The sequence below is a fragment of the Myodes glareolus genome, chromosome 3 (genome assembly GCF_982192425.1).
Source record: "Myodes glareolus chromosome 3, mMyoGla1.1, whole genome shotgun sequence".
NCBI classification, from domain to species: Eukaryota; Metazoa; Chordata; class Mammalia; order Rodentia; family Cricetidae; genus Myodes; species Myodes glareolus.
Genome location: NC_142028.1, coordinates 26920967 through 26945878, shown reverse-complemented (window position 1 = coordinate 26945878; position 24912 = coordinate 26920967). Strand labels below are relative to the sequence as shown.

Genomic DNA, 24912 nt, shown 5'->3' with positions numbered 1-24912 from the left:
GCCCGAGCCCTGGATAATGGAAAGAATGACCAGGTGAACAGGAGCAGTCAAAAGGACGGGAGCCCTGAGGACTCAGGACTTTAGGAGACACAGGGGGACTGTGGGGCCCTTGCTCCGAAGACGGGCTGAAAAGGTATCCATTCCTGCTGGTGGACCTGATGCCCCCAGGGAATGAGCTCACTGCTCCCTTGTGTGCTAGGGCATGGAGCATGAAAGGTCCCCTGCTCCCTGCTCCTCTTCAATGTGCCCTCCTCACCCCACCCCCTCCAGCTCTCGCTGAGGCATTTCTGCTGCAGGCTCAAAGCTCTGTTGCTAAAACAAGTCAGGGCACTATGGAAACCCGCTCCCTAAAAACTCTGCTTGTTAAAGAAAAAAAAAATCAAAACAAAAGGCCAGCCATAAACCAGGAGCTTTCTCTCCATCGCTAACTTTCTTTTAAACAATAGGGCAATAAACCCAGCCCTTCCCCACCCACTGCCAACAAACAGTGATAAATGGCAGGCCACTAGGACACCTCAACAGAGGGCTCAGGTGATCTGTGACTTAGAGACTTCCCTGCTCCCCTGTCTGGCCATGTCTAGCCTCAGGGAGGAGGGCAAGGGCAGCAGAGCCGCGACCCCTGGAAGATGATAACTGTGTCTGACTGCTCTCTTGTCTTTTGTAAAAATAACTTTGGTGGGCAGAAAGGAAGTGACAACTCATGCTGGGTCTGATGGCATGACAGGATCACTCTAAGAATAGGGGGCTTCCTACTTCCAAGTCAGGCAGAGTAGAACCCAAGACTGAGCTCACTCCAGCTGGAAGCTGTATGAGCCCGTCCTCAGCGGCAGCGCCTCTTACGGGGCAGAGGAAGGGGCTGAAGGGAGGCAGGAAGGCTCAGGAACCTGTGTTACGAAAGCTAAGCTGGTTCAAGCTCTGGTGATCCCAGTCATATAGAAAGTTGAACACCTAAGGCAAAAACAGTTCTCAAAGTATGGGATGGTCTCTGAGTCTCTCCATTGACTTCCTTTTCAGATACTCTCTCTCAGATTCCAGATTCTGTCTGTCTCCTTCCCTCATCTCTTTATCTTCTTTCTGTCACTTGGCTCTTTTACCTAGCTGCTCGTTTGGCCCCCTTCTTAGGGCCTCAAGCAAGCTCCTCCACCAGAGTCTTCCACTCCCTACCCCCATTAATCTTAATTTTGACTATATACCCTGGAAGCTGGTCTGAGACAAGGAGGGGAGCCGCTTCTCTCCCAGGCTCTGCAGATCCACATAGGACAAAGGTTTCTGACTTAAGATTATGATTTAGTTTGGAGACACACTGTGTGTGAACCGAGGCTCCTAAACCCTCGGGAATGGCAGCAGCCTTGCCAGACCCAACTTCACATCAGAGGATGGTCAAGATGACAAACTCAGCTGGCAAGGAAAGAAGCCACATCAGTCAGATGCCAACTCATGGACACAGCTAGACATACTCACAAAGCCACCTCAATTGAAAGGGACAGGACTGGTTCATGCAGCCAGCCTCTCCCAGGCCCAAGTACCTAGGTCAGCTGACCTGGAGGCTCCAGAGCGGAAGTGCCAGCTCCCCCTCTCACCTGTGTAGAAACTGGAATGATTAGATTCTTGCTCAAAGATGCTCTTGGTTTGAGAGTCGAATCGGAGCCATAGTCCAATGGCAAGCACCGCAATTCCGGCCAGCTGCAAGACACACAACAATTTGCTGGCGTTAGTACCGACTGCCTGGGATATCACAGTCAACAAATGCAGAAGAGACGTGCAAAGGGCTTTGGCAGCATCCTTTCTTTCTGCCCTCCAAGTGTATCTGGCAGTAGCAGAAAGCAAAGGAAGTGTGTGATCGACCCAAGTGCCAAAATTATCAGCAAACTTGGATTAGCAATTCCCTACCGGGGGCAGTAGTACCACACATTTAATCCCATCATTTAAGAGAGGCAGAGAGGCAGGTGGATCTCTGAGTTGGAGGCCAGCCTGGTCTACACAGTGAGTTCCAGGACAGCCAAGGCTACAAAGAGAAACCCTGTCTTGAGCCCTCTGCCCCTCCAAAAAACCAAAAACCAAACCAAAAAAAAAAAACACAGTAGGCCAGTAGGCGGGTTCTACACAGCGCCGAGGAGCACCATGATGGCTACAAGCTACTACAAGTATATCTTACAACGTTTAACATAGGCAGGAGCGGCTGACCTCATAAATTAGGATTCTATAGAGTTAAACACCAGGATGCTGTTTAAGCTGCACACATATAAAATGGATGTCATAGAAGTGATAAAGGAAAAAAAAAAAAGCCATGATAATCAAGTGAGGGATGAGCTCCAGGCAGGGGGAGGAATTGCTGAGCAGGGTGGGTAAGTATTTAGAGTGCTTAATAGGATGTTTAATGACATCTTTAATTTGCCATGCTGTGTTGCCTAGGCAGATCTTAAATGTCTGGGCTCAAGCTATCGCCCTGCCTCAGCCTCCTCAAAGACCAGGTAGACACACACCAAGCACGACTGTTTAACTTCACATGCACTCCCCGGGGCTGGGGGCCACTGTGACGTGCTCAGCACGTGACATATCAGAACCTCTCCTTACTTACCCACATCATCCCTTTAGCCAGCAGCTAACCCCTGTCCTGGCACCGTGGAAGCAGATGCTGTTGGGGAGCCCTTCTGCCAAGCCTCTTCACTCCCACCCCCCCAGTACCAACTGACCTCTCATCACTGGTACCAAGGCTTGCTGGGGGAGTGACTCACAGCCCTGCAGTGTAGCGGCCAGCTGGGTACTGGTGGCAGATGGGGTTTTGCTGGTCTACCCGGCCTAACAGAGGCACTATGCCACCAATGCCACCACCTTGATTCTCTGCCCTAGGAGCTGTGAGAGTCTGGGGGCAGACAGGATCCCCTTCCTTTCTTTTCTCCCTGACTTTATCCATGATGTAGCATTGGATTGAATGCATTGAATGCTGAGTGCACATGGTGACAACGGGAAGGGACACTCAGGACGTCAGTCTATAGAAAACAACTCACCTGCACCCACAGAGGTGTAGGCCGATTCAGTTCCATCATGCACTGAGTTCCCACAGTGTGGGCTGACTTTCCTGGCTTAGCGTTCTACTGCTTCAGCCTTCCCAACCCGCACAGGGGAATGGCGCTTGCGGCCTGCCTGTGCCGTGCCAGTTTGGCCAGAGAATAAAGGGGCTTACATTAGAGCATGTATTCCTGAAGGAGGAGGTATCCAATGGACTTTAGAGAAACAGTTCAATCTTCTCAGTGCAAGGTCACATGACCCGGGACCCTCTGTCCCGTGAATGATCAGTTGGCACCTTCTCATGCTGTTCAGTCCCACTCTTAGAGAAGACATTGCTGAACACTGTTAAGAAGGCCCTGAGGCTGAGAGTCCCTGGCTGGACAAACACTGGGATCGATGGCACAGGAATCACAGAGTTAACATGAACCCGAGAGCTATGTGTTCAAAGACACGGGTCAGGTTTTTCTCCTTAGCAAGACTCATGGGAGTCTTTAGGACTGATCCAAATGGAGCACAATTTCATGCAGAAGGAGGGTGAGTCATGCTGGGCCCAGCTGGCTCATCTCCTCCAAAAGAGTACTCCTGAACACAAGGAGTGCCAGGATCGGGGCTGGGGCAGAGGGGTTGGGTTCTGAGCTACACTCTGGTTTATTATCAGAAATGATCTGCATACTTATTTGATATATCTATCTGCCTTAGACCATGAAATTTTTTTTTCTATGGTGTAAAGGGGTGGAAAAAAATGTAAGAAGCCCTGGTTTAGGGCTTTCGATGCCCTGCTTCCCCAGTCTGTGAACACAGGTAGGAGGAAGAAATATGGGTTAGAAAACTGAAACTTGGCAGGAAAGGAAACTCTCGGGTCTCATTTGGGCCACGGCTGAGGGCAGAAGTTGGTTCTACCTGTAGGCTGTCACATTGTCCCTGTCACATTGACAGGGCTGGGCTGTCCACACCACGGGGCTGCTTAGCAGCTTAGAAGTGAATGTGGATGGTTGCAGAGACTTGGGAAAAGCCACCAAGCCCCAGGTGCTTTTGTTGAAAGTCACCAGGGAGGAGGAAGGCTCAAGAAAGAGATGACAGGCAGACAGATGTGGACACTTGATCAGGGGTGTGAGCCAGCTGCCATCTTTTTGTCTGTTTAAGTTTTCTTGTTTTTTCCGAGACAGGGTTTCTCTGTGTAGACCAGGCTGTCTGGGAACTCACAGAGATCTGCCTGCCTCTGCCTCCCAAGTGCTGGGATTCAAGGCGTGGGCCACCACCTTCCAGCTTGTTTTTGTTATTTTTTTGAGACAGGGTCTCGTTATGTCGTTCTGGCCGACCTCTGCCTCTGTGGCTGGGACTAAGGATGTGCGTGCGCGACCAGCTCTTGTCTGGTTGTGAGACACGTTTCCCACGGTGCAGCCTGATTTTCAAGGAACTTGCTATGTAGACCAGGCTGGCCTTAAACCTGTTCTGCCTTCCAAGGGCTGGGGTTCCAGGTAAGTACCTGCTACTATTTTTGTTGATCTCCGGTGCTAAGTGGCTGGAGGGGATGCTATGCATGTCATTAGCAGCCTTGTTGCACGTCATGGAAAGACAGCTAGGGTTGGCTAGGTCGGCTGGGGTGATGGGGTTGTGAAACCTGAATGGGTCACATTTGGCTACTAGGAGCCGACTACTTCCAGGGGGTGCTTGCTTTAGGGGGCAGTTTAGGGGACTTCCACTGCCCCCCGCCCCTTGCTCTCATCCCAGTCACTTTAGTCATAGTAGAAATTAAATGAGAAGAGACCAGTGTCAGGAACCAAGCAGCTCTGACCTTTACAAAAGCATCCTGTCAATCAAATACCAAGGGACTCCACATGGCCCGGGAAGGTTCATGAACAATGGGTAGTTAGGTCTCGCGTGTGGCTGGGCTGGAGGAACGTGTATAGTAGGCTTTTTGCTGGACATTATCCCCTCAATAATATTGTATAGCTACTTATACAGCATTTATATCAAATTAGGATTAAGTGTGGGTTATTTGTACATGTAATATTGTATTTAAGGCATCCTTGGATTTTGGCACTGCAGAGGCAGGGATGGGGGTAAGAGCGTCTGGACAAGGGTAGGGTAGGAGTTCCTGGAATGTCGGTCCGGAGACAGCAGGGAACAGCTATATCTGTGAGGCAAAGGGGCTGACTCCCCAAGCTCCGGCCCCAGGCTTCTCTCCCTTGATGGGCGGTGTCCTTCAACTGGAGCCCAAATTAGCCCTTCTTTTTCGAGTTGGCTTTCTTAGTACTTTATCACAAAAACAAACAAAACAACAACAACGACAAAACCCAATAAAACCTTCCAGGCTAACACGCAGCGGTCACGTCAGTTACAGAACTGCCCAGGTCACTGTGGTTGTGTCCATCAGCGCATGAGCCAGTCAGGTGCCATGTGGATGCTCACACAGGGCCCGATCACCAGCTGGAGAGCACGGGGAAGGGAGTCCAGAGGCAGCAGCCCAGCAGCCCAGCACCCCAGCCAGGGGCCCTGCCTGCACTTGGCCTCATTACCTTTTTTGTTTCCAACAAAAGCCAAATGGAAACAGTCTGGTTTTGCTTCGAAAGCTCCTTTGCCATCTGGCCCCAAATGGTTCCATCCATGTGACAGCGAAGGAAAAAAGAGGAGTTTCTCCCATTGTTTCACGGGGACTGGCTTTGTTTTGTTGCTCACATGGAGTTTTAAGAAATTAGTGTTATCAAATCACAATCCCAGAGACCCTAGACAACAATGGCGACCCTAAGAGAGACATACATGGATCTAATCTACATGGGAAGTAGAAAAAGGCAAGATCTCCTGAGTAAATTGGGAGCATGTGGACCATGGAAGAGGGTAGAAGGGAGGGTAGAGGGAGGGAGGCGAGCAGAGAAAAATGTAGAGCTCAATAAAAATCAATAAAATAAAATTAAGTGTTATAAGACGGGCCATAAGAAAAATGATACAAACCTAAACTGCATACAGTTTACAAAGAACTTTGATCAGAATTTTTCTCCTTTCCTGTTTCCTTCTCTCTCTCTCTCTCTCTCTCTCTCTCTCTCTCTCTCTTTCTGTCCTTTAGTGTGCGCTATAGCTCAGGTATGGAGGTCAGAGGGCAACCTGCATTCCACGCTAAGACAGGGTTTCTTCTTTGCTGCTATGTAACCAGCCTAGCGTCCCAGAGCTTTGGGGGCTTCCCATCTCTCTCTCCCATCTCCCTACAAATCCCAGTGCCACCATGCCAGGCTTTATGTGGGTTCTGAGACGCAAACTTGGGTGCTCCAGTGTGCTGGGAAAGCATTCGTCCCACCGAACAATCCTCCCAGACCCCAAGCTTTCTGTTTTGTGAGACAAAGCTTCACAATGTGGTTCAGGCTAGACCTGAACCCTCCTCCGTTCTACTCCAACTCCCCAGGGCTAGGTGACCGGCATCTTAAAAAAACTGTCAGGATCACAAGGGACAAGGAAAGTCAGAAGCTGTCACAGGCCAGCGGTTTAGGACAACGCCGCTGTTATGTGGGATCCTGAGTGAGATACGGGAACAGAAAGGACAAAACGGAAGCAAGTGTGGCCGTGGTTAGCAATCATGTGTAGTGATGCACGCCTGTGCTCCCAGAACATGGCAGGCTGGGGCAGGAAGACAGGAGTTCCACGTTCCATACTGAGTTCTGGGATAGCTGGGATCTAGCGTAAAAACTTGTTTAACAAAACCTCCCCCAAGCTCAGACCCCAAACAAACAAGAAGCTGGTAATGCTGTGGCAGCAGAACCAGGGCAAGGTAGGATGGGACAGCAGAAGCCAGGAGGCTGCACTCTCTTGGCAGCTGCATCTATGTACTAAAAAGCAGCCGCCGCCTGTCTGTCTCTCCCCCACAAAGCTTCAAGTCTCCTTCAAGGACTGCTCAGTTAATTAGCTTCTTTACGGCTTCTGTGTTCTGTCTCTGCCAACACTACACTGGCAGGTCTCTCAACCTAGAAAAAAAGAAAAAGAACCAGGAAAACAGAAACCTAAACTCCCTCTCTTCAGCCCTGCTCCCTACACTGTGCCCCTTCAGTCCTGAATCTTCACGGCCAGGTCACTCACTACTCAGGTGTCCCAACCTGTAGCTGATGCCAAGGAACCAGGCTCCTCCTCCTTTGATGAAATCTTAGCTTCCCGATTCAGCACCTAGCATTCCTGCCACCTTGGCCACCTCGGCTGCTCTGGCTCCAGCACTCTCAGCACTGTCCACCCGGGTACCCACTCAAGGTCAGCTTGCTCCTTGTCTTCAGCCCACTCCCCACCCATCCGTTCTTTGAACCCAATGACTCCAAAGAGCCACCTGGAGCCCTTTCCCAATACCTCACAACAGACGAAGCTAGGCACAGTGGCTCCTGCCTGTGCAGGATCCTAGCATGGAGGCTAGGTGAGATGGCGTGGGCTTTAATCATACAGGCATATCTCGGTGAGTTCGAGACCAGCCTGGCCTAGTACTTTATAGTGAATTTCAGGTCAGTCAGGGCTACATAGTGAGATCCTGTCCTGCCCCACCCCCACCCCCCCAGTAGGTGTGATGGTGTGATGGTTACGCTTATAATCTTAGCATTTGGGAGACTGAGGCAGGAGATCTCTGATGCCAGTGTGGGCTCCATTGTGGACTCAAGACCCAAACAGACTAGCTCAGTGGTAGGGCACTTGCCTCCCACATGGAAGGGGTAAGAGGAGGGGCCAATCCTTATTAAGTCTCTATTTTCTCCCAACAGGGTTTCTCCATACACAGCTGGGGCCAGTCTCAAGTTTTCCAGCCACCAGTGTTTCCAAGGGCTGGGATTACAGGCGTGGATCACCACGCCCTGCTCTTATAAAACCTTCCGAAAGCCAAGTTTCTGCAAAGTGCTTGCTCCGCTGTCCCCTCTGCAGCTCCGCCCTTCGAGAAATCCAGCCATACCCTCCAGCTTTGGGTGATAACCCGATCATGTCAGGTCTATGCCAATTTCAGTCACAAAGCCTCTCTCTCCTGCCTTTCCTTTCCGGTGTTAAGGCTGGAACCAAACCCAGGCCTTATGTGGGGCAAGCCCCCAAGCCCTCCACCACAGCGCCACGGCCCAGCTCAGTTCTGTCTTCCCAGATCCACAGATCAGGACTTTAGTGAGTCACAACACACAGCTCACTGTCGGGACAGTCTCACCCTGAAACATGACCTGCAGCCAGTGGAAATACTTCTGATTCCAAAGGACTGTAAAAAAAAAAAAAAAAAAAAAAAAAAAAAAAAAAAAAAAAAAAAAAAAAGCCAAAGTGTATGTAACAATGGAGCTTAGGGGTACCTGGCAGCTCAGTTGTTCCTGGCCAAGCTTGCGAAACTGGATCCAGCCAGAACCTGTGGAGGTATGCGCCCACTGGGGGGAAGGGTAACTGTTAGAAACTCAGGTCTGTGGGCAGATGGACAAGGAGGAGACCAGCAGCAGTAGTTGGTCCCTCAAGTGGGAGGCAGCATGTGACCCTGTGGGACAGATCCCTGTCAAAGCACTGGGTGTGCTGAGTGTTCCGGAGTGGGGATTCTCCGTACCCTGGCTGGACTGGCCATACTTTTATTTTTTAAGGGCAAAATTCTTTTTTTTTTGGTGTGTGTGTGGGGGAGAGTTTTGAGACAGGATTTCTCTGAAGCTTTGGAGCCTGTCCTGGAACTAGCTCTTGTAGACCAGCTGGCCTTGAACTCACAAAGATCCACCTGCCTCTGCCTCCCAAGTGCTGGGATTAAAGGTGTGGGCCACCACTGCCTGGCCCCAAAATTCTTAGCATGCTTTTCCTAGTTGGTGTTAGAGAATCCAAAAACTAGAGAGCCAACCACTCAGCCTGCTGGGATTTCTCCATTTTTGGCTGGGGGCGGGGTTAAAACAGGATTTCATGTAAACTTTAAGTAGCCTTCACAGTACTGAGATTGCAGGGACGTGCTGCCAAGCCTGGTTTATGGGGTACTGGGGACTGAACTCATGGTTTGTGCATGTTAGGAAAGCACTCTGTCAGCTGACTCGGCTACACTTTCAGCCCACTCCGCACAAACTGGAGGTAGCTGGTAGCCTCCTCTGCTGTATGGGAGGGATGGAGGTGGGCCGTGGGGAGTGGAGGAAGTCTGGGAAAAGGGGAGGATTTTATTTCCTACTTCCGATTGTCTTTCTGGAAAAAAACAATGGCGTTTTTAGGAAAGGATGGTGGCTTAATAGAAATGAGGCAATCAAGAACCTGGACCCTATAGTGCCACCTGTCACCTGCACGGCTACGATGCCACCAGTTCCCAGCTGTACATGGGAGGATGCCATCATTACCTGGTGAATTCTAAACATGAGTTTGCCGTGGTTCTGCGTGGATGCCCGGTGATGGCCGCACATCTCTGTTGAGAAGGACCGTGTGTGATTCTGGTTCTGCCACCGAGCGCTCCGACACAAGGCACTTTCCTCTGTCTTTGAGAGTCCTCATTTCCCCTCACCTTACCGTAGCTCAGTGATATATATCTAGGCTGGCCTCACAGTTGTGGTAATCCTTCTGCCTCAGCCTTCTGAATGCTGCTGGGATTACAGGCATTCACCGCACGTACGCATGCATGCATGCACGCACACACGCACACGCCATACTCTTTCACTTCCAGCCTTGGAAGGTGAAGGTCAAAGAAAAACATAAAACCCTCTGGACACTGTAGGATGCTATAACATGTATGGGGGAAACAGTAATGACAGCGACAATAACAGTAATGAACCTTGAGAAAAACACAGATGAGGGGGCAGTCACAGGCACTTGGTGGACGTTGAGTGTCCTATGATCTGGGAAGGTGGCAGGCAGAAACAGGATAATTTGGGACACTGGGATTCTGTTTTCTGAGACTGTATGTCTTGGGTGGTGGAGGCAGACAGATAAATTTACCCTTTTCACACCCACAAATGATTGCCAGAGCCTGGGACTGGATGGAGTGGCAGACATGAGGTGGGGCAGGAGGGAGGCTGGAGAGGTGTGCTCAGACCCCAGGCTATGGCCTCTCCTAGGGCTCCAGAACGGCAGGGAGCAGGGATGGCAGGTTCTCCCTGGCTTGCGAAGGAAACGACACCAGCTTTTCATTCTCCTCATCAGCGGATGACCACTGCTCTACTTTATGGTTTTTGTTTTGAACACAGTGATGTGGGCACCTGTGGGCACAGCTGCTTACTCTGTCCCTTAAGTCAGAATCAGACCGAATTACCAGGATGCAGTTTTTGCCATCCGCTCTGTTTCCAGGCCCTAAAATATCAGTCAAGCTTAAAGAAAGCCACTGAGGTGGAGATAAGGTCCTCTGTGTCCACAGGCGAGCGAGTCAGGCCACTGGACCTGTGGGGCTCTGGCCTCACGCATCCCCTGGCCACCTCCTCTTGCCAGCAAATACCAAGTCTGGAATGGGCTGAGTGGCCAGTTAGGATGCTGGACCAAGCAATGCCAGCAAGAACACACAGGAGCCCAAGTTGCAGCCTCCACTAATCCTTTCCTTGTCTCCCTCCCCGTCATGACACTGGAACTGTTAGCTGTGGAAGGGCAGAGTGTAGGCAGTGCTGGAGGTGGGGGTACTCCCACAGATGGCCCCTCTCCCCAGTTACTCCAACAGATGGGACGCCATGGCTGCTTTCCTTGAGATCACAAACAATTAGCTCGTGGTAATGTTTAAAGAGCCTGGCATGAACTTGACTTTAGTAAAAAAGGACTGGCCAGCAGGCTGGGGCCAACTTCTGCTCTCTCAGCTTCTACCAAGTGAGCAGCATCCACTTCTGCCGCAAAGCCACGGGAACCCCTTCACCAGCCAGCAGTTCTCAGGGTCAGACACAGGTACAGTGGCCTTTCCCTCCCAGACCAGTGTCAGCTCGGCAGGAGTTCCCCAGGAGCCTGTGTTTGAGCACGTGCCCTGGGGCATTCTGATACTTTCTTTCCCATTCAGATTCCCTACCCTAGGCTTTTGTTTAAATACCACACAAGAAGGACCGACAGAAAACGGCTTTCTGGACTTGTGAGCCCAGAGAAGAGCCTTCTTCACACCACTGCTGAAAAACACTGAGGGGAAGGGGTGAGATTTCCCGTGCCCACGGTCTGGTCCAATGTCTGTGGGAGGGGAACTTCCGGCCTTAGCAGAAAGGAGCAAGGCTGTTTCCTCACAGGACACAGACATGGGGAGTGGGGCTCGAACTCTAACCAGCCCAACCCCAAAGCCACAGGAAGTCCACCTGGACTGCTGGCTGATACCAGTGAAGGCCGGGGTGAGGGTGGGAAGCCTGAGAGGCAGCCTCACTGACTGGGCAGCTCCAGCTGAATGATCAAGGCCAGGAAATTGAGGCAAAAGGCTGGAGTTGGAACCTGCACTTGGCTCCCAAAGGTGCGTTTACCTCCTTACCCAGCTCGTCTCCAATGACTCAGGGGGTGTGTAAGAGGCTCCCATGGCCAGCCCGGGCTGAAGTTTGGTGAAAACCACTCCCGATTTTCCTGAGCCAAGCTGCTATTATGCGTGAGGGCAGATTCGGGCTTCACGCTACCCCAAACTCTTTAAGAGATTTTTCTTTTTTTCTCTTTAAACAAGAAAGCACACAGAGGCGTTACTCAGGTTGCGGGCTCCAGCTTTAGCCCTGACTCAGTTTCTGGCAGGTGCCAGAGGCAGGTGATGGTGACACAAACAATGGCCACAAGCGACGTGTGAGCACCCACTCGTGCCATGCACGGTGGGATGTGATTTATTCTGCTAGCACCCTTCTTTTATACATGACTGCAGAGCCTCAGAGACGTTAAGGAACTCACTCAGAACCACACAGCCGGAACAGGAAGAGCTCAAGTTGAACCAAGGTTGTAGAGATGAAAAACTATTCCTAAGAATTATCCAGGTGGGATCGGTGGCCTGGACAGGTTGGACTTGGAAAAATACTCCAGCTTAAACCTTGGTGACAAGGATTTTTCTGCTTGCCTAGTATGATGTCAGCCGCCTGGGGAGGGAGGGCAGAGGCCAGCTCTTTCCTCAGGCTCTGCTGAGGGCTGAGAGGAGGTGGTCCTTGGTAAATATGCTTCAGGGGGGCCACTCAGGTGCCCTTGGTTTTCTGTCCCTGCTGTCCACACAGAAGCAGTGGTGATGCTGATGTTCTAAACCTGTGGGTCGAGACCCCTGGGGGCGCTGACTGACTCTTCCACAGGGACCAACTAAAGACCATTGGAAAAGACACACACACACATATATATATATAATATATGTATTATATACTTAATATATTATATAAAATATATTATATATTATAATTACAATTCATAACAGCCGAGCATCTGGGAGGAAGAGGCAGGAGTATCTCTATGAGTTCCAGCCTGGTCTACAGAGGGAGTTCTGGGACAGGATACACACAGAGAAACATTGTCGTCTCAAAAACCCAAAACAAACAAACAAACACAAATAACAAAATTACAGTGATGAAGTAGCAATGAAAATAATTTTTTGGTGGGTGGTCACCACAACATGGGGAACTGTATTAAAGGCTCAGAGCATTAGGAAGGCTGAGAACCGCTGCTCTAGAATCTGTTTTAGTATTTTTTGGGGTGGTGGTGGTGGGTAGTCTTTATTGTCCAGAAGGTTCTAGCTAAGAGAATTCAATCCTCTTCTTGGGGAAGTATACGGGGATGAACTGGAGGGGGAGGGGTTAAGGTCTTAGAGCTGGTTTGGGGTAAAGTAAGATTGTTTCTTTCACGCGCTCTGCCTTTCATTCTTTTTGTTGTTTTAAGGCAGGGCCTCATGTAGCCCAGGCTGGTCTCTAACTTGCTCTGTAGCTGAGGATGACCCGGAATCTGCCTGTGCATCTCAAGAGTTGGGATCTAAGTACCTCCATGCTGAACTATTGGGAATTAAAATCCAAGGTAAGCTTCCTGAGGTGAGCCCTGACTATGGGGTTAACTTCGCTTCCCTTCTCAAGCGTAGATGGGAAAATAAACTCTGTGACACAAGTCCTGGCCGGGGGTGGGGGGGTGGGGGGGTGGGTGGGAGTTGGGGAGGGATCAGTTCCAGCTCTGAGCCACCCCTGTAGCCACCCCCATAGCTGGAGGAGGGAGACCCGGGGAGAGGAAATGTTTGGGGCCTGTTCTGTGCCACAAAACATTTAGAGAAAGCTAAGGGGTGCTGTGACTTCGGGGTGGGGGGCTGCTGACATTAAGGCTCTTATAGACATTGGGTTTTTATTGTGAGCCAGGAAAGGGACAACAGCTTCGCACTAAACGCCGCATTACTGCCTCTGTTCCGTAGATAGGGAAAATGAGGCTAAGCCACTAATTTGCCACCTCTCAAAGAAGCCTGTGTTTTGAACAAACCAACTCCCTCAGTAATTACTCTGGCTCATAAACGATCCTTGTTTAACTTTCTCTCTTGTTTTTTGGTTGTTGTTGTTTTTTTGAGATGGAGTTCCTCTGTGTAGCTTTGAAGCCTGTACTGGCACTCGCTCTGTAGACCAGGCTGGCCTCGAACTCAGAGATCAGCCTGCCTCTACTTCCCAAGTGCTGGGATTAAGATGTGCATTTTGCTCTTTTTTTTTTCTTTCCCTTTGAGGCAGTTTTTCATGTATCCCCCGTTAGCCTGGAACTCACAGAGATCTGCCTGGCTCTGCCTCCAGAGTGCTGGCATTAAAGGCATTCACCATCACCACCATCATCACCACTTGGTGAACCCTGAACCCTTTATCCTACTGCAGGCACGTGACACCTGGCCCAGGTACCTTTGATTTTTTTGTAGCATCATGGGCAGTGTGTGCAGGTACAACAACAACAACAACAACAACAACAACAACAACAACAACAAAAATCCCAACTACCCAAGGCCCTTAGGAAGGCAACTTCTATTTTTTATCCTGAATTTTGAAAAAAATTATGATATTCATATAACTCAACATTTTAAAAAACCCAATAGTAAAAACACACAAGTTAAAGAAGCCACTTGTTTCCTTGACTCCTCAGCTTGTTCTGTGTGGCTGGCAGTCTGAGAAGGGTTTGGTCTGCACACTGCCCTGACCGGAGCTCTATCTTAGGGTTCTAGCACTCTTGGTGGCTTTCATAGTCAGAATCAGTCAGTCAGAGATGAGAAAACAGGCTCGGAGAGGTGAAACAACTTGCCCACGTCACAGCATGTTCAGGGTGACTCAGCTGTGGGCTCTCTTTGTCACCTGCATGACACAGGCCAAGAGAGAGAAATCTCATTCTTGGTAGAAAGGGTGTGTGTGTGTGTGTGTGTGTGGCTTTACCCTCTAGGGTGTGAGAGAGAATCTAGGGTCACATCAACGCTTTCTCAGGGTATCACCCTAATAACGAGGCACTTGGTCTGGACAAGTTTAGGAATTATGAAATTCCCCCCTTCCATAGGCAGAGTCAGGATTATTTAAAAACCAGAGCCCTTGGGCTGGGGCTGTCGCTCAGCAGCCTAGTCTGGCCTTGCATGCTTGGGGCCCAGGCTAACCTCTTTCGGATCGAGACATCTCCGTTGAAGTTTCCACTGCCTGCTTGCCAGACACACAACATCCCCACAGCCAGCTCATAAATAATGAGTTCTGCTGAAAGCAGGCATTTTGATCTTAACCAAAATCATGTGACGTGGGGGGGTGGGTGGGCGGGGGGATGTTTTGCTTCAGATTCCAGAACACCACACATTTGTTTTCTCCAGTGCACACACCTCACTACCGTGTCCAGGGAGTGGTGAGATGCCCACACTCCTGCTTCCCCACATTTGACTGTGTGGGCCAGCGGCTCTCACCCATCTTCAGCGGTAAAGATGGGCGGGCACGGATGACCCGAGACGTAGGAGGCAACCCTTCTCTTAGAGCTTGCAAACACTGCCAGGGCGCATGTGCGCTGGCCATGTTGGACAATGGCATTCACAGCACTGCTTGGCCGAATCTCCTCTCCCATCATGACGTATGAGTGCTAAGGCAGACAGGTTTCCAGATTCTGTGCCTTTCCTATCCCATGTCTTTGACCCTTTGTACAATGCCTTCCTTTGTTTTAGGTCTCTTAATTTTCGATGACAAGAGTTCACACCATCTGCCCTCAGATCTACAATCAATTCACTTGAACTGTTCTCACAGTGGGCCTTCTGGTAGATAATACGGACTTCCTCGTGTATGTGTGTGTGTGTGTGTGTGTGTGTGTGTGTAGCGGAGTCTCATACAACCCAGGCTAGCCTCACTAAGTAGTCGAGGAAGGCCTTGAACCATAGATCTTCCTGCTTCCACCTCCTAAATGCTGAGATCTCAGGCTGGGGCCGCCAGGATCTGTTTATGTGCGGCTGGGGAGTGAAACCAGGGTTTCACACATGCTAGGCAAGCATTTTATCAAGAGTTCTATCCCTAGACTTTGTCTCCCTTCTTTTGATATGAGAACACTGGGGCCTAGAAGTTCAGGTGCTTCTCTGAGATGATACCACACAGAATGTATTGAACTTGATTCTGATTGCAAAGTGCATATTTGAAGTCATTTTGCCAAGATGCATCTCTTCCACCCCCACTGTGGGAACTGAATACAGGGACTCTGAAGTTACATTCCCAGTCCCAGAACTGTCGTGTCTGACTTGAGGGCCTCCTGAGCTGGGCCTGGGCTTCCTTCCCTTGGCTGCTGGCCTCCAAGCTTTGTCCAAATCCTTGCTCCACTCCACATAAGCAGGACTCTGAAGAGCAGAGCCCTGAGGGACTGGGTACCACTTCTTATCTTAGCTTTCCATGGCTGCAGTTGCCCACTGCCCACAGCCTCCGCGGGTCAGGGCTGCGAGGCCGGTTGGTAGCCTTAGGTCTTGAAAACTGGCTTCTGAGATCCAGCCTGGAGCCTCTGCCTGCCCCCTGCTGCAATGAAACGGCACCAACTCTTAAGACATACCAGGGGGTCCTAGAGGTAACTGCAGCATGAGGGTGATGTCAGCTTCCTATTACAGAGGACCAAGGGCTCTCCAACCCCAGCACTGGCATAATCTAATTTCTGCTTGCAACGAGTTTTCTGGGTCACTTAAAGGTTATGTGCCTTAGACAAAGGGTCAGAATTTGATTAGCGGAAAGCAGATTATACAAGAGTGTCCCAGGCCGGGAAAGGAGGTCTTTAACATGTGAGTGTTGCCAGGTGTAGAGGTATCTGTAATTCCAGTTTTGGGGAGGCAGGAGGATTATTGCATGTTTGAGGCCAGTATTGTCTACACAGAGCATTCTGGGTTAGCCTGGGTTACCTAGGCAGTCTCAGACACGGGCAGCATCATAAAGGTGGTGGTACCCAAACTGTAAAGGGGCAGCAGGAAGCCACCTTCCTCCCTAGGACTAGCAGTCGAGGTTCCTCAGACTGAAAACACCCATCAGAGCTGGGGTGCGAACACGTGGTGTGCGTGCAAAGTGGCCCTCTGCCCAGTACTTAGGAGTGACGCGCACTCTGATACCTAAACCTCTAGGCACTGGAAAAGCTTCCCACTGGTGAGCTCACCATTCACGGCTTTGCCGATCTTTTTATTCGGCTTTAATTAATCCATCGCGCCACTCCCCATACTACAGACTCACTGCAGATGGAAGAGAAGTGACGATTATGTGGCAAGGGCAGGCATTTTCGTGGAGACGGGATCTTGCCTCCTTCGGTCTGAGGATTGCGCAGACGTAAGAACTCTCTAGTGGCTGGTTGCTCTGCTTCTCTGATCTTTCAGCATTCACCCCCTAATATCTGACTCTGGGTTTTTATTATTAAGACCAATTAGAATTCGAGCTGCAGAAATCTGTTGGACTTTAATAAAATGGTTCAATTTACTTTCTGGTATTTTTAGCCCAAGTCTAGGGCAGCTCCAGTGAGCCACATAGGGCCGTGTTGTTTCTGGTCCGCACACACTGGCAGTTCAAACTGGGGCCTGTGTGAGTGAACAGGGGCTGCCTTCTGATGCTGAGAAGCTGTCTGGAGGTGGGGTGTCAGTGGGAGTCAGCTACTGGCGTCCCCGGGTGTGAGCAGTGTTCACAGGACCCCCGATGGGCATCGGGTCATCTGTGAAGGCCATTTCTGTCCCTTTGCACAGTGTCCATTGTGTGTACTGTGCAAGAAGGACTTAGCACCCAGGCTGTTGTTACTTCTCCCAATCCACGGAAGCGTCCTTAGAACCCAATTAACAGGGGGCAGTTTCCAAGCTAGACTGTTTTGTCTGTTCCTGTCACTCAGCCAGGAAGCTTGTTGCCTTTCTGGAGACCCAACCCTTAGCCCTTTCCAGAAAGACATTCTGCCTGTCTCAAAGTCCCCAGAGGAGGGGAGGAGATAAGGCTGGGTCAGGTCTCCCAAGCTCCATGGAGTAGGAAGTGGAATCACCAATGAGCAAAACCTGCCTAGAAGCTCATGAAGCTGAATTCCTTGCATGGACTAGATGGAAAGTGAGTGTCAATCATTCCTTCAGTAATGACCAAGTGGAGAGTCAGTGAAGATGGGTGGGGAGATGACACTCTAGCCCAGCCTGCCCTGGGTTGTCCCTGGAGTTCAGGGTTCCATTCTTCCTCCCTTCTTTTTGATAGTGGGTACTCCTGCACACCACACTTCCAGTCTTTAAAAGTTTTAAAAAGAAGCTGGGCGGTGGTGGCGCACATCTTTAATCCTAGCACTTGGGACGCAGAGGCAGAAGGATTTTCGTGAGTTTGAAGACAGCCTGGTCTACAGAGCAAATTACAGGACAGTCAGGGCTGTTGCACAAAGAAACTCTGGCTCGAAAAAAGTTAAAAGAAAAAGTTTTAAAAACACGCGGGGCCCTCAGAGATCAGGAGGTACGGGATCCCTAAGAACTGGAGGTATCGACGGTTGTGTGCTGGGGACCAAACTTCAGTTCCCTGCGAGAGCAGCAGGTGCTCCTAACCACTGTGCCATCTCTACAGCCCCACGGCACCAGCCGGGAACTTTTGTTTATTTTTGTTACTTCTGTAGCGAGATCCACACGAGACAGTTATTGACAACCATGCCAATTAAGACTATTCGAAGTTGTAAATCCTTCTCACTGACCAAGAACAGGACTGAGCCTCTCTCTGGAAAGCCTCTTGGTACCCAAGTTCAAGGATTTAGCATTTGAAAAGGCAAAACCCACAAAGATATACCAAAGCTCTGTGATGGGCTGGGTAATCTTTTTTTTGTTTGTTTGTTTTGTTTTTTCAAGACAGGGTTTCTCTGTAGCTTTGGAGCCTGTCCTGGAACTAGCTCTTGTAGACCAGGCTGGTCTCTAACTCACAGAGATCCACCTACCTCTGTCTCCCGAGTGATGGGATTAAAGGCATGTGCCACCGCTGCCTGGCTTTGGGCAGAGTAATCTTGAAATGTTCATTCACGACAGAGCACAATAGGTATTTTAGATATAACTTGCCAATTATTTTGGTTAACACATCTGGACCATTGTCAAAGTCATGGAAATCTCAAATGTGTTGCCAAGGCAGATTGACTGTTGTGGGGAGGGGGGAGAGAGCTGAGAACTGTCTGAGCAAACCCCAAATGGAGTCAGAACAAGATGGCATTAACCTAGTTATTTCAGGTTTTTTTTTTCTTACATATTCATTTACACTTTTAAATACCCTCTATTATTCCCCCATCCATTCCAGGAAGTCACTTGTGTCAAAAACATGGGATCCAGGAGGTTACCTGGAAACCAAGGAAAACAAACCAATACCGGGGCCACCCATGATCTGAGGTTCATGTGCCTCCAGGACAAAAAAAAGAGGGAAAAAAATCATAACAAACCAACCATGAATAGTGTTTTTCCCCTTGGAAGAAATTCCCACTAATTTCATGGGATTCCCTAAAAAGGTTATGACCTCCAAGTCTACAAAAGCATACACATAATACTTATTAAAACTTAGCCGGGAGTGGTGTTGGCCCACACCTTTAATCCCAGCATTTGGGAGGTAGAGGCAGGAGCATCCACCTCTGAGTTCAGGTCCAGACTGGACTACAGGGACCCTGCCTCACAAAACAAAACCAAAAAAATCCTCCACAGAAACCGAAACAACAAACTCCCAAACAACACCCCCACTAATCCATGACTAAGTATTTTCTAGGGTGGATGGGGTAGGAAATTACCCGGATGGATATAATTTTTATAGAATTGTCTCATCTGGGGACAGGATGTTGCTTTCCACAGCTGCATGCCACCACTTGACGGAAAATGAAAATGTCCCTGGACCAGCCTGACTTTTTCCACAGAATGGAGAAGCCAGCCAGGTGACGTACAGTCAGACCTCCAAAACACAAAAACATACAAAAATACTAAGACTGGCCTTTTTTTTTTTTTTAATGAATCCAGGATTTCTTTAGTTGAAATATATTTCTTCTGGTGGCAGTTCATGTTAGGACTCCCCACTCCCTTCCCCAATAAACTTCCTTCCCATGTAAGCCCTGTCTGATGGCGAGTCTGACCCTCACCCGCGGTTCCACAGCAGTTCAGGGCCGGGGAGACTTTCCAGTCTTTGATTCGGGGAGGTTGTTGCTCTCCGCGTGTAATAAGTAAAATACATTTCTGCAAGGCTTTCACAGGAAAGCAGAAACAAAACCCAAAACTTTGAGGGCTTGGGGGCTGCAGCTCAAGGGTAGAATGCTTGCCCGAGGCTGAGGGTTCAGTCCCCAGCATCAAGAACAAAAGAATAAAAAAGTTGACAGATCCTATTAAAGTTCCTTTGATTCAACCAGGACAGAGAGGAACCCAGAGGTTACAATTTCACTTCTTCCCTCAGTGCCTCATGGGTTTATCCAGAACACTTAAGGCAGCAACAGTGACGCCAAGCCACCAGGACCCTGAGAGGCAAGCCCCTGCCTTTCCCCCCAGCCAGAAAAACCCAGGTAAAAGCCTCTATCTACCTCCGTGTGTCACCAAAGAAAAGGTGGTGGTTTGTTTGTTTGTTTGTTTTTGTAAATCCAAGATATTTTTAGGTCCCAAACTGTGTGGTGACCAATCTGAGGCCACATCTCCTCAGGAAAAATGAACTGAAGCAAAAACCAGACAGAACCACCACCCCCACCCCACCCCCCCCCACCCCCGATACACAGGCCTATGTGTAAGATTAAAGGTTCCCGTCCAACACACTTCCCGAAGGGAGGGCTGAGAATGGCAACTTGCGAATGCAGAAGCCAGGGAAGGCTCATTTGGGGAGCAAGCACTGACCAGCCACCCCAGATGCACTCCTCTAAGGCTGCATAGCAAAGTCTGTCCAAATTTGGGAAGTAACCAGTAACTGGCAGCCGGCAGCCAGGGCTTCACTGGATCCATAGCAAGCTCTGGAATGTTGCCATCGGCACTCTGAAAACAGGGGCAGAGTCTGTGAGAGAGGAGTGTGGGTGTGTGTGAGAGCGAGTGTGAGTGCGTGCACATGAATCCAATTCTCACCGCCACCCAGAGATCCGGATTCCTGATCTTGGTCGTCGGTAACTATGGCTAGGGTGAGGGAGAAACCAAAGACCCAAGCAGGGGCCGGGTCCCATTTTCCATCCCGGTGCAGACACTTGGCCTCAGCTCACCCGCTCCCCAACCTGCCTGCTCCAGCACAAGCCGGGCAGTGTTACTCCAGCCCAGGCGCTCTGTGGGAAGCCATTTTACGCAACAACAGTTCAGCCCAACATCCAAGTCAAACAACTTCTGGGAAGCAGCAAGCTGGGTGAGGAAGGGCTCTCATCACAGCCACCTAGCCCTCCAAGAGTCTGCCCCATCAAACCCAGATGCCTTAGAAGCCCCTACAGGCTCTGCACCTTTATTTTCAGGAGTGGGTGTCCCTTCCTCCCTGAGTCAGATATGTGGTAACACACAAAATGGAGTCAGTGTTTTGCTTTGGAGAACGAGACTGGCTGGGACGGCAGGGAGATGTGGAAAAGACGGAAGGTCGCGTGGGAATGTGGTCTAACCTGTGGTTTAAACAGCTACACTTGACCAGGGATCTGCTAGCGAAGCATAATATAATAGCCACAGGTGGAAGCTGACCTGCATGTACCCCTAGGTCTCTGATGAATATACAGCATCACTCAGGGGAGGGGGATGCTGACTTCAGGGCCTGCTCTGACCATTACAGTCTATGACCACAAAAGGCCAAGGCAACAGAACACTCACAACAGAACCTGAAGATAAGGAGACCCCGCCTAGGGTGAAGGAATTGGAAAACCACTTTGTACTCACAGGTCAAGGTCAAGGCCAATGCTCCTGAGGCCAGGCCAGAGGTGAGGTGGTAGGGGGTTGTTCTACAGGCTGAACTTGAACGGGCTGTTGAGATCATTTGCATCAACTCATGGATTTTGAGGGGGAAACTAGTGTGGATCACAAAAGTGAGCTGCCTGTAGTTTCAAAGTAATCTGGAGATAAGGCTGCTCTCAGCCAGGCTCTGAACCCCCATCCAACTCTCTGCCTATTCTCTAAGCAGCTTCCACGAAGGTAAGGCCATCTCTGGAGGAAGAGGACAACCACTCTGCTATTTCCATCCTAGAGGGTGGGCAAAGATCAGACAGAGGTAAGACCATCAAGCAGGGTCAGTCTGGCTGCCAAGCAAGACCCCAAACAAAAAATTTATGGAAAAGTTCACATTCCTAGTCTCGCCCAAGGCCAAGTCACTGTATTCCTGCCTGAAATACCCTACCATCTGCCATTCGGTTATTAGAAAGATGCTTTCCTTCTCAATCCTTTCTCATTAATTTTTCTCTTCTCTCTTTTTTTAGAGGGAGTGAAGGGATATAGACATGAGGTCTGAGGGAAATTCAGAAACAACCAAAATAGGCTGGGGAGGTTTGGCTCCGAAGATATTGGAAAAACAGACTGTCTGCTGGTGTGGTTGTGGGCATGAGACGCCCAGCGTCAAGAGGGCAGGCTGGGAAGGCTCAGCTGTCAAGGAGCAACCCACAGGGGACATACTCAGTCAGGCCTAGACAAGAGACAAGGTTTCCTTTTCCCATCTTCCCTCTGCTCCACTGTCCCACTGTAACTAAGGCTGGCTTCTCTTTGGATTCCCGCCACCCGTCCCCTCAGGATCCTCGGCACACAAAGGTGGCCCCTGCTTTGCAAACCCCACATCAGGTTCCACATTCATAAATCACTGGTCTCAAGAGAGCGAGGAGGCGGTGACAGGTGACATCATAGTAATCCCGGCAGTCCCCTGAGATCATAGCCTGTCATGAAGATATTTTGAGGAACTTCATCCTACCCTCTACTCCCACCCAACAGCCAAACCCAGCTGGGTGCCTCATGTGATAATATCCTGTCACTTGACCCTGAGTAGCCATTGAACCTTTCATGGACCAGATTTCTGCTCATCAATAGGTAAAATGGGGATACCACTTCCTTCTCCTGGCTATATCCTGGGGCTACGGGAAGCCTTTGCAGACTGTAAAACACTTTACACAGAGACTGTAACAGGAAGGGGGGACCTTTGTCCCTGTTGGACCCCAGGGTAGGACAGGTAACAATAATAACTTAAGAAATAGCCCATCCCCCCAAATGGTGAGTACTAGCTCAACTTGCCATCTTGGGCAAGTCACTGCCCCTGGCACTCTGTTTCCCCCACTGTGAACAGGAGGGCTGGCACCTACAAGTTGGTGCACAATCTCTACACCCTTCCCAACCCTAAAACCAAGTCCTTTCAGAATGAGATTGTTCTGCTTCAATAGTCAACCAGCAGCATCTAGCTCGGGCAGGGAACTCTGGAGAGGAACGGAGTGGCAGGCAGGAGACAAGCTGGACAGACTGCAGACCAGCAGGCAACAGACTGAGTAGACGTAGGTTGGCCATGGGCACCTCCCCTCAGCCCCTTGCATATGCCATGGGTGCAGATGGGGGAGGGATGCAGACATGCTGTGGCACTGTGTGGTTCCCCCTAGCCCCAAACTTTCACCCCATCTAGGCAGGCATCTGGGGACTAACCAACAGATGGGCAGGGAAGAGATGGCTAGGGTAGGGTGAGGAAAACTCCCCAAAGGACAGGGCGGGGTTGGGTGGGGCCAGCTGTCTTTAGACTTTGTTCTGTGGTGCTTGAGCAGATGAGAGGCTCAAGCCAAGCCTCAGAGTTGGCTTGCCTGTTTGTCTGCTGAGCTGGGGAAACACCGGGAGGGAATCTGACGTCCTCTTTAAGTTGTATGGGTGTGGTAACTCCTAGAAACCCAGTGCTGCCTCCCAGGGTGCAGAAACCATCCACACAGCCCCGGAGAGTAGTAAACCTTACATCGGCCAGCTGGAGGATGGTAAACATCCCGACGGCCGCTCCAAGGAATAGTGCACTTTTTTTGGTTAAAAGTCTCCGGTGGATGTAACTAGTTTCTAAACGTCATCTCTCTTGAGAGTGTGACACAGGGGTTGCCTGGCCAAACCCTTTTCTGTTTGCCTGGGATCAAATGTTGTCCATTTGTGTGTAGGGTTCTGCCTCTTAGAAGTAGGACACAAGGGTCGTCCTTGTATTTCCTTGCTTCTGTCCCTTAGAAAGCGGACACTCTCGCTGTTTTCCCCAGACTTTCAAATGCAGAGAGGTATGGAGTGTCTACTAGTTCCTCCCACCTCTCCCGCCCCCGTCTTCTCCAGGTGAACGGCCATTACTGGCGGCCCCGCCTGGTCATTTCTAGGAGGATAAGGCTTCGTTCGAGCCCGCAGTACCTCATTACTCAGGAAATGCAGAAACACCCGACTTATTCCACCTAGAGGCGCCGGTAGGCACCTTCCCCTCCCTCCTCTCCCTAAATCTCTCAGAGTTCTCTCCAGCCAAGATAGTTATCGCTCTTGAAAAAGAATCAAGACAATCTAGTCTTTCAGGTAGCTTGGAGAGAGCAATGGACGTTCTCACGGGACCAAGAGTCCAGACCGGGAATGCGTAAAGTCCGTCCTCCAAGTACAGAGAACTCCCCCACCCACACCCTCTGCAGAGTGAGGGTGCCAGGAGTCCTTCGTGGGAGCCCCTTTGCCACTTAAGAGACCACCGAAGCGGAAGACACTCGCTACCCGGCTCGCCAGGAGCCTCACGGGCCAGGGAGGGCCTCGAGTTACTCGAAAAGGGGTGCTCCGCACCTCCCCGCTTCCCCTCTAGCAATCGGGGGTGGTCCGGGTGACAGCGGGCACAGACCCTATCTCAAATCCTCGGCGGCAGAGCGACCCCGGAGCGGAGTACACAGCCCGGGCCACCAGGACCCCTGCTTCTCCCGCCCACCTGCCCGTCCCGCTCGCGGCCAGCTGGCAGCCGCCGCGCCTTTCTCTTCTCGCCCGGAGTCCGCCTGGCGCGCGCAGTACCAGCTCCCCGAGCTCCCGGCCGCCGGGACACCCACGGCTCCGGACACCGTCCCGAGCTCCAGAACAGGTGGCCTCGGAGACAAGCGCGCGACAGTCGCCTCTACTCACCCAGAAGATGAAGTTAAATCCGAAGAGCAGGTATTTGATGCACTTGCTACCTCCTTTGACCGGCATGGTGTAAGCTGAACTTCCGTGGGACAAGAAGCACGCACGACTGAGACAGAAGGAACGCGGCAACGGACTGAGACACGCTGAGGCTGGGGGCTGGACTACGGCTCCACTTTTAAAAAGTGCCACTCCTTACGGCGACCGGCCAGCTGCGCTGCGCATGTGCCGAGGAATGCCGACCCCGCCCCCCGGCCCACCTGCCCCGCCCATGCCTCATCCCCTACCCAGACCCAGGTTCTTGGGCTCCGGCTCCACCGCAGTCTCGAGCCCGCCGTGTACCCTGCTCTATCGGGTCTCGTTCCAGAGATCCTTTTTCTTTCAACTTCCTCCTTCCCACCGTCTTGGGGTCTTTCCAGACCTCCAGGTCCTGCTACTTTTACCCGGGTGTTAAAAGTAGGCCTCGCCTTTCCGGTTCATTCCGAGAGCGGCGCCTAAGAGTTTAGGTTGGAAGACCCCCCCCCCCCCCCCCCCCCCCCCGCCGCAGGGTCATCTAATCTAAAGGACTTTTTCAGATTCCCAAGACAAGTCTGCCGGCCCTT

General features: G+C 50.7%; 1 protein-coding gene across 1 annotated transcript in view; it reads right to left on the bottom strand.

Moving 5' to 3' along the window:
* Positions 1–24504, bottom strand: part of Cd9 (CD9 molecule) — a 33439-nt gene extending 8935 nt beyond the window's left edge. The window contains exons 1-2 of the mRNA XM_048444100.3: positions 24314–24504; positions 1581–1683 (exon numbers count right to left, since the gene is read on the bottom strand). Coding sequence (XP_048300057.3) covers positions 1581–1683; positions 24314–24379 — 169 coding nt within the window. The 5' untranslated portion in view covers positions 24380–24504. The remainder of the gene's footprint in view (positions 1–1580; positions 1684–24313) is intronic.
* Between the last annotated feature and the right edge of the window lie 408 nt (positions 24505–24912).